The sequence below is a fragment of the Micropterus dolomieu genome, linkage group LG22, assembly GCF_021292245.1.
Source record: "Micropterus dolomieu isolate WLL.071019.BEF.003 ecotype Adirondacks linkage group LG22, ASM2129224v1, whole genome shotgun sequence".
Taxonomy (NCBI): domain Eukaryota; kingdom Metazoa; phylum Chordata; class Actinopteri; order Centrarchiformes; family Centrarchidae; genus Micropterus; species Micropterus dolomieu.
Window position 1 is genome coordinate 8,969,664 of NC_060171.1, and position 16,073 is coordinate 8,985,736.

The 16,073-nt window shown below is 38.8% G+C and overlaps 1 protein-coding gene across 1 annotated transcript in view; it reads right to left on the bottom strand.

Annotated features, from left to right (window-relative positions):
* cspg4 (chondroitin sulfate proteoglycan 4) overlaps nt 1–16,073 on the bottom strand; it is a 70,666-nt gene that overhangs the window by 12,067 nt on the left and 42,526 nt on the right. The window contains exons 4-9 of the mRNA XM_046038456.1: nt 15,255–16,033; nt 13,509–13,697; nt 13,071–13,346; nt 8,989–9,165; nt 684–882; nt 11–142 (exon numbers count right to left, since the gene is read on the bottom strand). Coding sequence (XP_045894412.1) covers nt 11–142; nt 684–882; nt 8,989–9,165; nt 13,071–13,346; nt 13,509–13,697; nt 15,255–16,033 — 1,752 coding nt within the window. The remainder of the gene's footprint in view (nt 1–10; nt 143–683; nt 883–8,988; nt 9,166–13,070; nt 13,347–13,508; nt 13,698–15,254; nt 16,034–16,073) is intronic.

Genomic DNA, 16,073 nt, shown 5'->3' on the forward strand with positions numbered 1-16,073 from the left:
GGCATCTTACCTGGAAATACCATGAGCTCCTCCTGCGTTACCATGGTGATGGTGAGAGGCCTGGCCGTGACAACAAATCGGTAGAGAGGAGACGTGTGCTCTCCGTCTGTCACTGTGAAACTGAAACCACCAGAATCCTCCCCTGGAGAAACAGAAGAGTTTGGATGTTACTTACTGGTCATTTAGTTAGGTAATTTATTAGTCTATTTCTTTCCTCTTATATTTTCATTTATATTATTCTGCTTATGTATATCTGCTACTTACTAATTTAGAAAAGCAGAATGTAATTTGCAGAATGTAACTTGCTATACATTTGTAGTAAATTATACTTCTATTTGGCACACTAAAGGGACAAATAAAGATTACTCTCAAGTACTATTTTGACACAAAATGTCCACAGAATATCTGTGGGGCTTAATAAGGTTGTTGATCAATACCAGTGACTATTGATTACTTTCCCAGGTATTGAGAGTTCTGCTTAGAAACACAGACACTTGTGTAGAAGGTGAGATGTTCTACACAGTAATGTTTGTTGTAATACCAGCAGTCTAAGATAGATGCCGATAAAGGTCATAGATTAATATACAATATACTAATGCAAAAAAAAACATTTAGAAAAAGTCAGATAGAGGCATTATATGACTGAACAGTTACTTCGTGTCCTCTTAACCTAGTGGACTCACCCTCGTGAATGAAGATGACCTCCCCTTTGTTTATATGAGCCTGTGTGAAATTTAGTATGCTGTACTCAGGCGCTTCTTTCAACGCCACCATCCCATTGGTTGGCACCTCAACGTGGTAAACCAGTTCCTCTGCAGTGGTATCAGCATCGTCAGTGTTCAGCATGCTGGTGGTGATGTCAGCTTCCTCTCCAGCAAGAACCTGTGAAATATCAAAGACAGTGGGAGAGAGAGAGAGAAACGGAGATGAAAATATACCACAGATTACTTAGTCTGAGTTATGTTTGGAGGAATGTAATTAAGGCCAGGTGTCATGAGTTTATTTGAAAATGATTAGAGGCTGCTTAGTGTATATAAGACAAAATGATGCTGTCTGTTAACATGTGTCGGAAGTTCTTCAAAGTACAACAGTAATTTCTTATATAGATAGAAACAAAGAAACAGAAACAAGCAAAAAAAGCCAGCCAAACAGGGAACCAACAGGAACACAAGAAATAGTCAATTCCTACAAACATCCTACAAACAGCCACCTCCAAAGTAACAATTTTAGAGGTTAATTATTTCTCTCTGGCAGTCTAGACGCTCCTGTTATCAGAAGATGGAGCACAGCAGTGCAGGCTGAACGACTCTCCCTGGGTGGAGAGGGCTTTAATGGAGTTCTAATGGTTGGCTGGCTGAAAGGAGCATTAATTGAAAGAAATGGGCCAGATCCCCAGAAAGACATTCTTAAATAGCTGGAATCAGTTGGGAGAGTGAGCCGAGGGTACCCTGCAGTAAGAGGTACGTATCGATCTCGAAAGCCATCTCTCTCGCTCTGTCTTTCTCAAGACTCAGGATGAAGCCTCAGGCATGAGGAAGAACAGAGGAGAAGTCTCAGCTGTAGATATTAAAGCTTCAGGTGTCAACCACTGAGAGTCAGTTGTATTTAGAAGCTCGTTTTTGCTATGTGGCACAGGCAAGCACATATCATTATCATCCATAACACATACGTCAAGAGGTATTTCATAAGGAAGTACTAGAAGTCTTAAGTGTGGTAATTAACTTTTAAATTTAGCCCACTTTCTCTCAGCCTTCCTTTCGTACCTCTATGTCAGTTATTAAGTCCCTTAGAGAGTTGGCATAAACTTGTGGCATGCATTTGTGCATGTGTGAGTAAAGAAGGAGATAACAGACTCAATAATTTAAAACTCAACCTGTCTAACAGCTCTGTTGCATTCTGGTCTACTTCTGATTTCTGGATTTTAAATAAATAAATTACTTTTGTGCTTTTGAGGTCGAGGCCCCGAAACTTTGGAACAGCCTTCCCGATTCCATCAGATCTGCTAAATCTGTGGTGATTTGTGGCTACTGTGGCTGCTGAAAGCTCATTTCTACAGGTTAACCTCTGTTTGCCTTTAGTTTTGTTTATTTTAGTCCTGCTTTAATTCTTGTCTATGTATCATGCATATGTACAATATAGTATGTATGTGTGTAGGTATGTATCTATACTTGTATTTGTATATGTCCATTGTATCCTATATGTGAAGCACTTCATAACTGTGTGTTTGTGCTATACAAAAAAATTAAAAATATAAATAAAATATTGTTGACATGTAAAGTGCAGAAAATGCTGCTGATGTTACCAGATCTGTGCTCTACAAATCTTTGTATGATGTCACATTGTCTACACGTGCTCAGTTTTCATGGGATTTTGAAAATGCACCACCAAACAACACAAGTGAGCCAGAAAGCCACAGTACATTAACAACAGCAGTTTACAACAGCGATTAAGTGCTTTAGGGCAGACTTTATACTATATATTATTTAATTCACTGTAATAGCAGCCTAAATACTTAATTTAGTATTTAAGTTTATACTGTAGGCTATGTAATCCAAACATAGATCTACACACAAAAAACAATTTAAAACAATATATCACCACAGTAGCAAGTTTCTAGTGACTCAGAACTAAACTATTAATCAAAACAAGTGTAAGAGTCTACTCTACAGCCATGCTAATGGCTCTGTGAGGCTGTACCTTTAGTAAGTGGGGCTTGAAGCATTTCAGTCTTCACTAAAGTGGAGGTCTGAATGACCAACTGAGATCTCTACAGCCACATTGCCAGTGTGTCTAAAAAACATGTTCCATTTCCCCTCTTTTTTACATGAAATGTTCTGGAGCCAAACTTAATGACAACACAAACCGACTAAATTGCTGTCTCTTTCAGTCCTCTGTGTAATTTCTGGTATTTCAGACCCATCCAGACTCGTTCAATACAACAAATGTGTTGTGAAGTGTATAATTTAGTTGCCTCACAGACCACTGCTCATAACATCCCTTTCAGCCATCAAAGTTCTATCACTATGACATAGCATCAACAGTTCAAAGCCATAATTCAACAATACACTCTTTTTTTGCGTGTAGATTGCATCTTTTTTCCTCTCAAATGATAACTTTTACAACTGGTAACAACTTCACAAACAAGTAAGTTTTGAGTTGAAATCAATTGTACTGTTCATGTTCATTCATTCATGTTCACAATTTCTGCTGCTATACATTTTTTAAGAAACTGTATTGTACAGTGGCATCAGAGGTCACAAGCTTGTATATTATATCTGAAAGTCCTACCTATGTGTACCTGCATTAAGGTGATAACTGTTAAAAGTCTTTAACCTTTCAATAAATACTTTATAAACTCTAAATTACTATAAATTTCAAATGTGTGTGCTGAGTTTAAAAGAAACATAAGTAAGACTTCAACATGCAAACCAATTAAAATACTAAAATACAAATAAAAACATACTTTAAACATACCTCAGCAATGTGACAATTATGTACATTGTTTTGATTTATCAATTGTTTAAACAACATGAGCGCTGATTTGATGACTTACAAGTCAAAATATGTCTGGACGTCTTGGTTAAATGCAGACTAAATCAGTTTTTTTGTCACAGTAACTGTTGTTTTATAAGCATATAAATGACTATATTCAAATGTGTATTTAACCCTTTTTTGCACTAGTCATTTCAGTGCCTAGTGGGCAGCCTTTTTGCCCAGGTGTGGAGAGCAGAGGTGCTGATGTTTGGGAGTAAGCAGGTGGCTAAATCTGGTGGCTACACTGTCTGCTCAGAAGGGACTGAGGCCTGCTGCTTGCATTTGCAGATATTTGGGGATCCCAGCTACAACAAGTGTATCAACTGTACCAAACTGTACTAAAGAGTTCAGCTGTAATTTGTGAAACATGGATTGACACTAGAAGTCAGTAGCTCATGCTTCCACCAGGACTGCTGCACATGAGATACCTGCAGAGACTGTTAACCAGATTGCGATTGGATCTAGTGACCATTTAGCCATGAGGGAATTAGACTATCAGAGAAGTCCTGCCTGAAGAATCACCAGTGGAGAGAAAAACCTTTCATGTGTCAGATACCTCAATGACAAAATGGGGGTAACCTGCCTGGAAGAGCTCGGTATGTGGCGTGTCACCTTAACAGGAAGAATGTCATATCATCCTATGGGAAATTATGGCTCTGCATCACTTTAAGGCCACTGATAGGTTGCAAGGATATTTCTGGTATAACTGACAACTACATCATTTCAGCCAGCATCAACAAACCACTCTGCTGCTGAAGCCTACATAGAACCTGTGATATCAGGCATGGGAGAATCTTCACCTCCTCTGGGTAGTTTACATCTCAGGCCAGCAGAAAGTAAAGCCTGAATAGCACACCCCAGTAGGACACCCCTTGTGGGGGATTAGAAACTGAACCCAAAAATTCTGAGCCAAATCTGGACTCTGTAAAGGTGGAAATGGATTGTTTGCCTTAAGGCAGAACACCCACTTTCCTCAGTGCACCATGGATGAGACAGATGCTCTATGCGTTCCTTCTGTTTTATCCCTCCCCCTATTGAGAGAGAGGCTGAAAGTCCTTCTGGTAACTCTGAATGTGATGACTCAGAGATTACTTAGCAGATGATAGCACCAATTTCTTAGCATTAAAGAGCACTGTTGCAGGCAAAAACTAGTGTTTACCTCACCATCATTTCCTCCACCAGTACTAACGGAGCTGATGCTGTCAAAGGTTTATTTTTTTAAGGATGGTCGGAACAATCTACTGACAAGAGCCAACAGAAAATATGTCTTAATTTAGAGCACAACCTCACGACAAAAGCCTCTAGTCATCTTGGCAATTGACAAGTGACTTTTTGATCTTCAGGGTATTGTGCAATTTGTTTTAGATGTACAGAGAAAAAAATCATGTATGGAGAACAAAATCAAAAACAGTAAATGTGACCTCACCCTACACCAATGAATTTCACTGGGAAGCTGATGTGAGACAGTGCTTTTTTTTCCGACACAAATGATTATGTATGTAATGACTATATTACACAAATGACTTGTAATGTCCATTGGGAAGATGATAATAACACTGATTATCTATTGTGCTGAAATCCAAATTTCTACACCAGATATAAGAAAACACAATTTACTTGCCTTCTCAAATACTAAAAAATGTGTCAATATTATATATAAAATATATAAAATAAGGTCACATCACCAGGTTAAAGGTATTGTCAGTAGTTGTGATGGACATTTTTCTACAGTGCAAACCCAATCTCTGACACTAGATGGCCACATCAACCCACGCTACACAACAGCAAGGCACTAGGCTATATAGGGCAGGTAATCTGAAAAAATTGATGGTTTATATAACAATCAATGCATTTAGCACCTAAGAGGATGGGCTGCAAATTTAATTTGATCGGACACAATGGCTGATATTTCATTTGGAGGCAGTAATGAAAGAGCTGCTATAGGCAAATGACTTAGTTTGCCGATGACTCAACAGGATACAACCGTCTCTTTAAATGTTTCAGACTCTGAGGGGCGCCAGAGGTCTGAAAGTGCAACCCCCAGACGGCATCCGCAATCTTGGCTGGTTTAAGTGCAGGCAACACCAGTGTGTTTTTAACTCTATACTGGGGAGTGGTGAAGTAAAGGTACACAAACTATAGGAAAACAACAACAAGAAACATGCTAGTTTATTGTCAGTGGCTATGATGTAATATATGGCCATGAAAAAAAAAGACAGTGGTGGTGTTCCATTTACACTCAATGGTCATGTGCACAAATAGCAAGAGGGATTAGGATGGCATTCAAAGCAAGAGTGTTTGGATAGATAGATAGATAGATAGATAGATAGATAGATAGGAAGGAAGGAAGAAAGAAAGAAAGAAAGAAAGAAAGACCCAGAGAAACAACTATTCAGACACACATAACCAGACTGAGACAGACTGAGACAGAGTGTAAACCCTAATCGAAACCAGCTGTATCCTATAGACTGGGCCAAATGGGATCAATGGTGAGCTAGAACAGAGCCTGAGCACAGCCATGTTAGTCATCATGTCTGATCATCTGCTGCAGGGTCACTACACACACACTTCCTGCTTTAAATCAATCCAAGTGCTGCTGGGTCAGCCCTGACTCTGTGTGGGGAGACATCCACGTATTATTATGTTACATTCTGCAACCGCAGCAGAGGAGGCACAGGGATTCTATGCCGCCCTCACTCTGCCAGAAAGCCATGGTCTCGTCGACCATCTTGGTTTTCCAAAAATATGGGTTGCCAGGGAGACGCGGAGCCACAGGCAGAGCAGGGAAGGCTGAATGACACAGTTGGTTTCCAGTTCTTTGAGCTGATTACTGCTGTTTATTTCCCACTGCCTGCCTGTAGAATCTACTTCATTGATCCTTCAAAACTTGTGTTGCAAACACGCTCTGAACCTACTGTAGATACAATTAAATAAGGACAATGTTGAATAAACACTTGTAATCATTGTGATGAAATGATTTAGTGATAGGGCGTAATAAGCGAGATTGATCCACAATGTCAGAAATGTAACAGTTCAGTGGAACACTTCTTGAAAAACTTAACTTTTGTAAATTTAGACACATTTTGGGAATATCTGTTGTTGCTGTTTGTTGATAGCTGTATAGTCTCGCGATAACATGCTGTATATCTTAGTGTGTGTTAATAGAAAAATATGATGCATATGAGTGTTTCTGGCAAAAACATGTTTTTATTATACTTTACTTAATATATACTGTTTGCTCTTATGTTACTTGCTATTTTGGATATATTCAAGATCTTTTTAATAGATTTGATGTATTGGGGGCGGCGCAGTGGTGCAGTGGTTAGCACTGTCGCCTAACAGCAAAAGGTCGTGGGTTTGAACAACAGCCTTTCTGTGTCTTCCTCCCACCATCCAAAGACATGCAGGCTAGGTTAATTGGTATCTCTAAAATTGTCCATTGTTGTGAATGTGAGTGTGAGTGATTGTTTGTCTATGTGTGGCCCTGCGATGGACTGGCGACCTGTCCAGGGTGTACCCCGCCTTTTGCCCGATGTAAGCTGGGATTGGCTCCAGCCCCCTGTGACCCTGTACGCAGGATAAGCGGTTGAAGATGGATGGATTGATATATTGGATTCATTTTCCACTTTTTGAAATTGATAGATGGAGTATTTTGACGGAGTTTTCACTGTGTACTCAAGTGTTTTGAGATGTTTATCATTCTGGGAGGGTTGGATGGTTAACCACACCTGTCTTCGTAGAACCCATCAGTGTAGTGGCATATTTATGAATGAGGTATCCAAAGATTTTGATCTGATGAATATTCAACAGAGATTGAAATGTTGTCCATTTGAATGAAGATAAGAAAGAATGACCTCATAAAAGCAAATCTTTTAATTCCAGCAAACTTCTGAATCTTTAGGCTGTAATTCTGCTAGGACCCCAATCAATTAGAAAATATTAACCAGAGTTAATTACAGATGGAAATATTTAAATTACATTTCCATTTTTTCATTTAGCTGACGCTTTTATCTAAAGCGACTTATAATTGCTATATATATATATATATATATATCAGAGGTCACACGCCTCTGGAGCCACTAAGTGTTAAGTGTCTTGCTCAGGGACACATTGGTGTGGATTCAAACCCAGGTCTCTCACACAAAAAGGCATGTGTCTTATCCATCACCGCCCCATACCACGAAATATGTTTATAAATTAGACACATGTGATATTTAAAATGTTATTTCAAAAAAAACGTTGACTAATGAATGTGGGACTATACATATATGGCAAGTACATGCCTCTGAGATACAGGGATAAGTGTAGGTACTGCTATAATAATACTATCTTCCCTTATCTCCTGTTCTACTGCAAACTGGGGAATCAGCAAATTTGAAACTGCATTAATATGCATAATGATACAGTAAACCTGAAATTCTGCTTGACACTGTATTGCGTGCATACAGTAGTGAATCACTGCCCTCTTACACTTATGTGGCTTAAATGATTTGCTTTCCACATTTGGTGCAGTCAAGCTGAGAATATGTTAATTCACTTCTATTTCATTTCTCTTTATAAAAAACAAATTTGCTGTGGACGCCACTCCAGTACTGATGCAGCATGCATCATCGTCTGTAAGGTCAGTAAAAATTCTCTGCATTTATTGTACTTGCTACATGAAGTGAATTTAATTCTCAGTTCATACAGGATTCATGAAAGTGGACTGTAACTGCAGCTGGACTATCCAATAAGATGTGAGAAAGATCAGCATTGCGTACAGAGTTCATTCAGAGTTCAGAGTATTTTAAATCTTAACACGATTTTATATTAACTTAAACTGTAATGTAAGATATTCCCTACAAACATAAGACCTTTGAGTGTTGAGTGCATCTGGACTTCTAAATTTAGCAGTTGACTAAATTCACTTTTCATAAAATGACCCCTTTTAGAATCTCATCAACCACTTTTAAGCCATTTATCTACCATTCCTTCAAATTTTTGTGGCTTGGGCATAAGAACAATTATGCAAATGCAGGAGCAGGTGGGAACGCCTACCACCTGTCAGTAACATTTCACAACTTGTGCTGGTTTTTATTTCCAGCATATTGCAGGAGAGAAAGCAAATATATCCACAAAAGTATCATGAAATAAACAGAGCACTGGAACCAACACAAACCTGTAGGGAAGCAAGTTATTTCCTCCATAGTTTCATCTTTCTAGTATAAAATACTCCTTCCCTTGTTTTCAAAGGTCAAATGTTAGTTTTTTCCTCCCTCACACACTGTGAAGGTTGTGGTCAGATTAACTTCTCATCACTTCAAATTTACTAAAAGTTTCCAACAAACAGAAAGTTTACATTTTATAGATATAAACGATCTTCCTACAGCAACATTTCCATCCCATTCACTGTTGAGTATGTTGGAGGAAAGCTCAAAGTAACAGTAAATGCACTTTCAAAGAGCAAAACATTACCTCCAGTCCTGTGTTACGTGTCAGTTTTGGCGGCTCATCGTTGACTGGTATGACAGTCACTGAGATGGTGACAGGGAGGCTCCGGCGCTCAATCTCATAAGCTGTGGCAGAGAGTGTAAAACTGTCCTCTGTGCTCTCGGTGCTGTCATGCATGTAGTAGATGTGTCCAAGTTCCATCTGGAGAAGACAAAAAACGATCCAGTTGTCACTCAATTCTGAATCAGACCTGAATGGTAGGAAACATCATTAAATAGGCAGAAGCTGGGTGAGCCTACAAGGTGGAATAACATTTAACAGTGTGACTGTGTCTCTTTACACCAACATCCAAAAAAACACTTTTAAAAAACCATGAAGCCACCATATCCTGGTTAACTTGGACAAACTCCAATGAGAATTGGTAGAAGCTTAAATTCTTAATTTCATTCAAATGTTTTGGTGCTCAGATAGCTGTCCATCGCCTGATACATGGAACTCCAATCATTTGTCTCATAATAGTCAGGTTATTTATCATTTGGGCTACTACTCAACCATTAATCTTCATCAGTGTTTTATATATAAAAGATATCCTGTGTCCACATTTATGGAAAGCAGGATCCATTTCTATCCCATTGCTATTTATTTATCATCTCCAAATACATGACATAGGGATGTTAACTCGAATTGTTAATTTGTTTGATCTTTATAAGCTGAAGGGCTTTCAACAGTGACAGAAAAACATACATTTGATCTAGAATTACACTATTACAACCGTTTTACCCAGTATAATCATGAATAATGTTTTAATGTCTAATAATGTCAATAACAATGTAAGTTGGCATAGGACACTACATAACTTTATACCAGATTTCTTTTTAGTACTTTGTAACTTTGGTTTTGAACATCTGAGTTTAAAAGATTAGTTTCACATTCTCGAAAAATATGCTTTTTTGCTTTTTGCCTAGAATTAGAGGAAAGTTAGCCAGAAGACAGTTAGCCTAGCGTGGCATAAAGACTGGTCTTCCGTTGGCCATTTTTTTGTATGTATTACTGTAAACAAACAGGATGTAACATGCAACTGAGCTTTAGAGGTGCTGATGGGCAGATTTTTTGGACACAGTCAAGCTATCTGTTCCAGTCTTTTTGTTAAGCTAAGTGTTTCCTTAATGTAGCATCATATGTAACGGACAGATATGACAGTGATATTGATCAGTGAATAAGTATTTCCCAGATTGTCAAACTATTCCTTTATGTTTTTAGGAGATGAGAAAAAACAATAGCATTCTGTGTTAACCTACAGAGACATGTATCTCTGTTTAGTAGAAACAATATATTGTGTTGTCCTATGCAGTTAATACATGTTTTTAAAGTTTTAAGACAAAGGCTACTGGGAGCAGCAGGAGAACAAGGGGAATCTCCCCTGTAGTATGAAACCTTGAGGGAAACCAGATGCACAAAGGAATTAGTCATCCAACGTCAAGTGAACTAGATGGAAAACAGCACCTGAGGCCAGGCCAAGCCAACTCTGATGACTTTCTACATAAAGAAAAGGAATCTCAGCACTCAGCATCCTGTGTTCTTGTTCCCCAGTTCTGTAGTCCTATATCGATCATATAATACGCAACCTAATCTTATTCTGTACAAAATTTACAGACATTCAGGGTCCTTCCCCGCAAAAAGGACTGTTAGAACTTTGTATACAAAAGCCAATAAGCTGCAGTGATGAGGGGACCTGCTTCAGAGAGCAGGAAGTGCTAAATGGATCCCATATGACTTGCATCCTTCTGGAATAACAACCCCCATCATCATTACTGATCGGGAAAAGTCAGCAAAACAATCAGTCTGCTCGCTGGGACAATAAACAGTGGGTGGTTGTTGGACATATGGCCTTCAGATTCACTTTGAAAAAGACTGAAGCAGGTGTCAATATTTTAAACTAGCTGCATTATTTATTTTATTTTTGATTGATGTAAAATCTCAGGGTCAGCGCACTCAATGTATTTTGGAAAATCTGTATAAACCGTAGAAGCTTGCCCACTTTGTTTGGAAAACATGTTGTATTTTGTAAAAAAAAATAAAGATGCCTGTGGGGAATTTAATAGGTTTCCAAAGATGGAAGATCTAATTAAGACCTGACAAAGGTGTATAAGATCAAAGGGTTCTGATTTTGAGTGTTTAGATTTCCTAAACAAGTTGGATCCAACTCAATATTGCATATATTACTGAATGTGAACATGACTTTACCGTTCAAAGCCTGAGTAAACCATATTCAATGCTGTGGTTAGCCATACATTGTCTGACAGTTTTTATACTTATGTGACACATCTGGACCACATGACACCTAGAGTTACTTAACATTCTTGTGGTCGGTGTTCATGTAGGGGTGTGCATGAGTTTTTCTCACTGCACACCCCTGTGTTACTGTACGCCTACATAACCTCAGTGAACCACCCCAACTGATGACTTTAATGCAAAATTACTACCACTACACACCAGTAAGTTCAGTGTCCATTCCCAGGGAGGACGTACCCAGTAGAGCTTAAAATAAAATACAAAAAAGTACACGCACATCAGACTTTCATTTTGGAACAATTACAGTCTGGTTAAAATGCTGAGCCGACTGAGGCTTGGACATTTATTCTTCAATGTGGTACTCATTTGGGAGACCTGACTTTGTTTCATTCTCTGAGTATAACAGTAAAAGAAAACATTACACACTGTGCACACATAAAACATCTCCAAGTAGCAGTAAATAGAAAAGCCTTTTTTCTTGTGTGACATTTCCATAGTGGAAGATGATGATATCTATGTTCATTTTTGTCTACCCACTACCAATGCAACTGCTGCTGTGCACTAGACTCATCCGAGTTGCACATTGGGATCTCTGAGAGACACTATGAGTGAGTCTGGCAGTACCAAAGCGCAGGAGATTTGTGTACACTCACACATTATAGGAATATACCAGGCCAGTTTATCTTGGCTTCAGGCAGTCCAAAGGCATCGTCAGTTTTTCCACAATGGTTCAGCTAAGTAGAGAGGAGTAGAGGCAGACCAGGGCTGGATGTAGGAGCAATAAGATATGTGTCTAACTAGCTCCCCCAAACCATGTGGTCCATTCAGAATGCATGAGGTTTTTCCACCAGTAACTACTCATGCATTTTTAATATTTTCCTAATGCTGGGGCCCCAGAACCACACGGAGGGAGACCAGATAGCTCTGCTGCAGCAACTCCCAGATTCTCCCTCCCCTCTCTATCTGGTACAACACAACAAATCCAAAACAGCTCAGAGAAGTAACAGGGGAAAGTTCCATGGTGATGCTTTCCTGTGGTAATCCTCACAACCACCATGATCTAGTTGTGAGAGGAAGATGTTATACTCCCTGGAGTTATTAAGATGGGATAAAATATGGATAATTGGGTTTTTGGGGGTCTTCTGGGAAGTTTTTAATCCCAGACTGACAAAAGTGTAAAAATATCTGTCCAAAAAACATTCAGGTGCTGTGTCCAGACAGTATATGCCATTTGATTAATCAAATCCTTAAAATGTTAGCTAGAGGAGACATTGTTTGAGTACGTTTAGCAAAACATGTGGTGCACATATGCTAACCATTTAATGAAAACAACCATTTGATAAATAAAAAGTCTCAAGTTTTATTTTCTTAAGGATTTAAGATTATCATATTTCTGCAGGAACCCCTATATATATATGTGTGTGTTTCTGTTGATGCTGGTACATCACAAATTCCAAGCAAATATGCAAATTGATTGGAATTATAGAAACTGATACATGCATGCACAGAAATTATTTAAAACTAATGCATATAGAGGACAGGAGCTGGATAATTAGGTAAAGGCAAATAACCAATGACCTACCATACTGGCGAGCAATGAAACTTCACTTGATTGTCAATTAAAACATCTTTGACACTTATGTGGGAAGGGTTCATTCAAATGTTTAAACCAGTGGTGATATACGAGAGTTAAGGGCAGTATTATTTCAATGAGAAGGCAGTGGAGATGTGATTGTTTAAACATCCTTGGTGATATTTTTGTTACTTGTAATTGAATTTATAATTTCTATTTCTTTCATCATATCACTACATACCTCTTCCCATGTAAAGTAAGTAAGTTCGTCTCCATCCTGGGTGCGGATTTCCCCATGCTGTGGTGGCTCTTCTACAACGAAGTCAATGTTTGCTGATCTGTAGAAAGGATGTGAGATGTTAACAATCTCTGTGTTAATTGCTCTGCTGAGGCCTTCCTTCACTGTAAAGTTGAAGGTCTGGATGGGGATGAGCCGTGGCACAATTTTCACGGAGATGTGCAGGTCCTCCACTGTGGTAAAACCATTACTGACATCTACTGTGAATGCGTCGTTTCCCTGAAAGAGAGAAAGAGATGTTGCTAATAGTAAAAATAAACCTTGTACCTCATCAGAGTCTAAGTTTGTCTTTTGTCTGATTTTACTCTCAGTGTGATTACGGAAGGGAACAAGCTGCCACATCTGATTTACTACAGCAGAATAAATTAAATGACAATAAACCTGGATGGATGCAGACACATAGAGAATGTGCCCCTGATCAATGTCCTCTTGAGTGAAGGAATGAATGTAGTCGGGGACAGGTGAAGCAGTGCTGTCTGAGCTGTTTGTCAGCTTGACCACATGACCGAGACGAGGAGGCTCTTTAATGGTGAACACCATCTCTGTAGGCAAAATATCAGCTTGATCCACCTAAAAGGCAAAGGTACACTCTGTTAATGTATTATTTGATCATATCATCCCTCTTTTGTGTAGGGCCAATGTTAAACTTGCAGAAGCATACAGTTGGCTCAACAAAAAACTCGTACATCAATAGCATATTGTCCAATGCACAAATTCAGAAGAAGCTGCATAATGCTGCATTATGCATGGAGAAACCCTTTTCATCTCTGTTTTGTGTGTGTAGTGAAATTACTAAGCTTTCTGACTAATGACTAATGAAATACACCTTCATATGCAGCATACATACTAAAATTGCTTGACTTTTGAAGTGTGGTGAAGATTAATGCTGTTGTCCCCCAATGCAATACAGTTGCATTGGGGAACAACAGCACAGTTGTGCAGTTGTGCAGCTATTCCAGTGACAGTTGGTAAAATAAATGAAATAAACAAAAAAAAACTTTTTCATTGAAATTTGCAGTAGTGTTTCAAAGTTTCAAAGAACTGGATCATTTCTGTTAAATACAGGAACAATCTTGTGACTTAATGTATACTACATTAACTCTTAGTATACTACCTACCAGAACAGCACTGCAACACTGTGACTGTATGGTGAACACAAACTTAAAAGAAGACATTTGTGATATCTGGCAACATTTAAAGTCATGCTGCAGATTTACACACATGCAGATTTATAGTCACCCCACTTTGAAAACATTTAATAACTCTCTGGAGCCTGAAGCCTTGAAGTGTTTAGCAGTCATGCTTGCATTTGACAATATTTCAGAAGATCATACTACTTTCCATTTCATAGTAAGAACACACATTGGAAAAGCTCCCAGAGGCCAAGTCAATATTTTACCTCTTGTAAAGGCCATTCTGTCAAGGCTTTGTTCAATACATATTTCAGTAGTATGTGTACTGGGTATCTAGGTTCTCCTCCAGTCAATACTGTAGATTTAAAATGTGTGTGCTAAGGTAAAATTAAATTTTAAAAGAAAGAACATTTTACTTTCAGAAATATTCCTCATTATTTCAAAAGTCAAGCTCTATATAGAGAATGAGTTATGAATGGACCGGAAATTTAAACCTCATTAATTGCATTCAAGATGAAGTGCAGGCAGGCTCATCTAATAAATTACAGTGGGCTTCAGGAAGCTCCTCAGGGGTTCCTTAGTGCTGTTTTCCACACTTAATAGACTGTAATTTAGTACATAAACTAGATTAAAAGCAGCAACTGTACGGTCATATTTAGCCCTGCTTTCATGTAGTTATAATGTAGATAATAGACAGGGTTACAAAACAGTGCAGTACGCTTGAATGAGTCATGTGAAACATCTGTGTCAGAAAGAGAAAACAAACTTGAAAAAGACTGTTCTATCACACAATCACTGCCAAATTGTAGAAGTATTAATATTATTAGACAGCATAAAATATTAGTAATGTTATTATGCTGTCTTATTGAATAAAAACAAATGTCTGCTTTATAGATTAAATGTCAACAGGGCAAATTCATTTAAATAGTAGATTTGTTTGAACTGTAGCTCTAGATCACATAAAAAATAAAAAGTTTTGCTCAGTAAACATTACCTTGAGATTATCCTCGTTGATTATGGTGTGCTCCCCCTCATAGGAAATGATGACCTCGTTGGTTTTCACCTCAGGCTCTGAGAGGTAACCTTGCTTGAATATTTTAATCCTAAATGTGCCCTCTTCAGAATGTCCTCTTGCTTGGACGGTGAAGCTAAAGGAGTCTTTGGACCTCAGACTCTCATAATTGTGCTCATATGACACAACACCTTTTTTCAGGTCCTCTTGGGTGAACACTGAAGCTTCAATCCCACTCACAATAATCCTGCCATCGCTGGGTGGTGATGTGACCTGGAATATGATCTCACTGTCGTCTCTGATGTCCATGTTAGAGTCAGCGCTCAACAGGGTGGTGTTAAGTGTTTTGGTGCTTCCATGGTCGATGACAATGATTGTGTTGTTTACTATTCGCAGGTACGGCTCACCTGCCTGGATCTGAAGCAGTGCCGTGGTCTTGTGGAAGCCATCTGAAACCTGTAGTGAGAAGCGTTCCCGGTCTGCTCCATGGTGGATGAAGAGGACGTTCTTATCTCGTAGGTCGGCTTGTGTGAAACGGAAAAGGGCCTGTGAGGGATTAGATGTTGAGATGATATTGCCTGAAAGGATTCCCTCACGAGCGTAGACGATTTGGGTGTCATTGAAATCAGAGTCATCATCCTTAAACTGGATGACATCAGTTGTTAACAGACGCTGACCGTGGCGAACTACATTGAAGACTCTATCCACAACCCTCACAGGAGCATGCTCGTTCTTGGATTGGATTGAAATTCTGAAAACACCACTCACTGTTGCCTGACTGTCTAGAATTTTCGCTCCTTG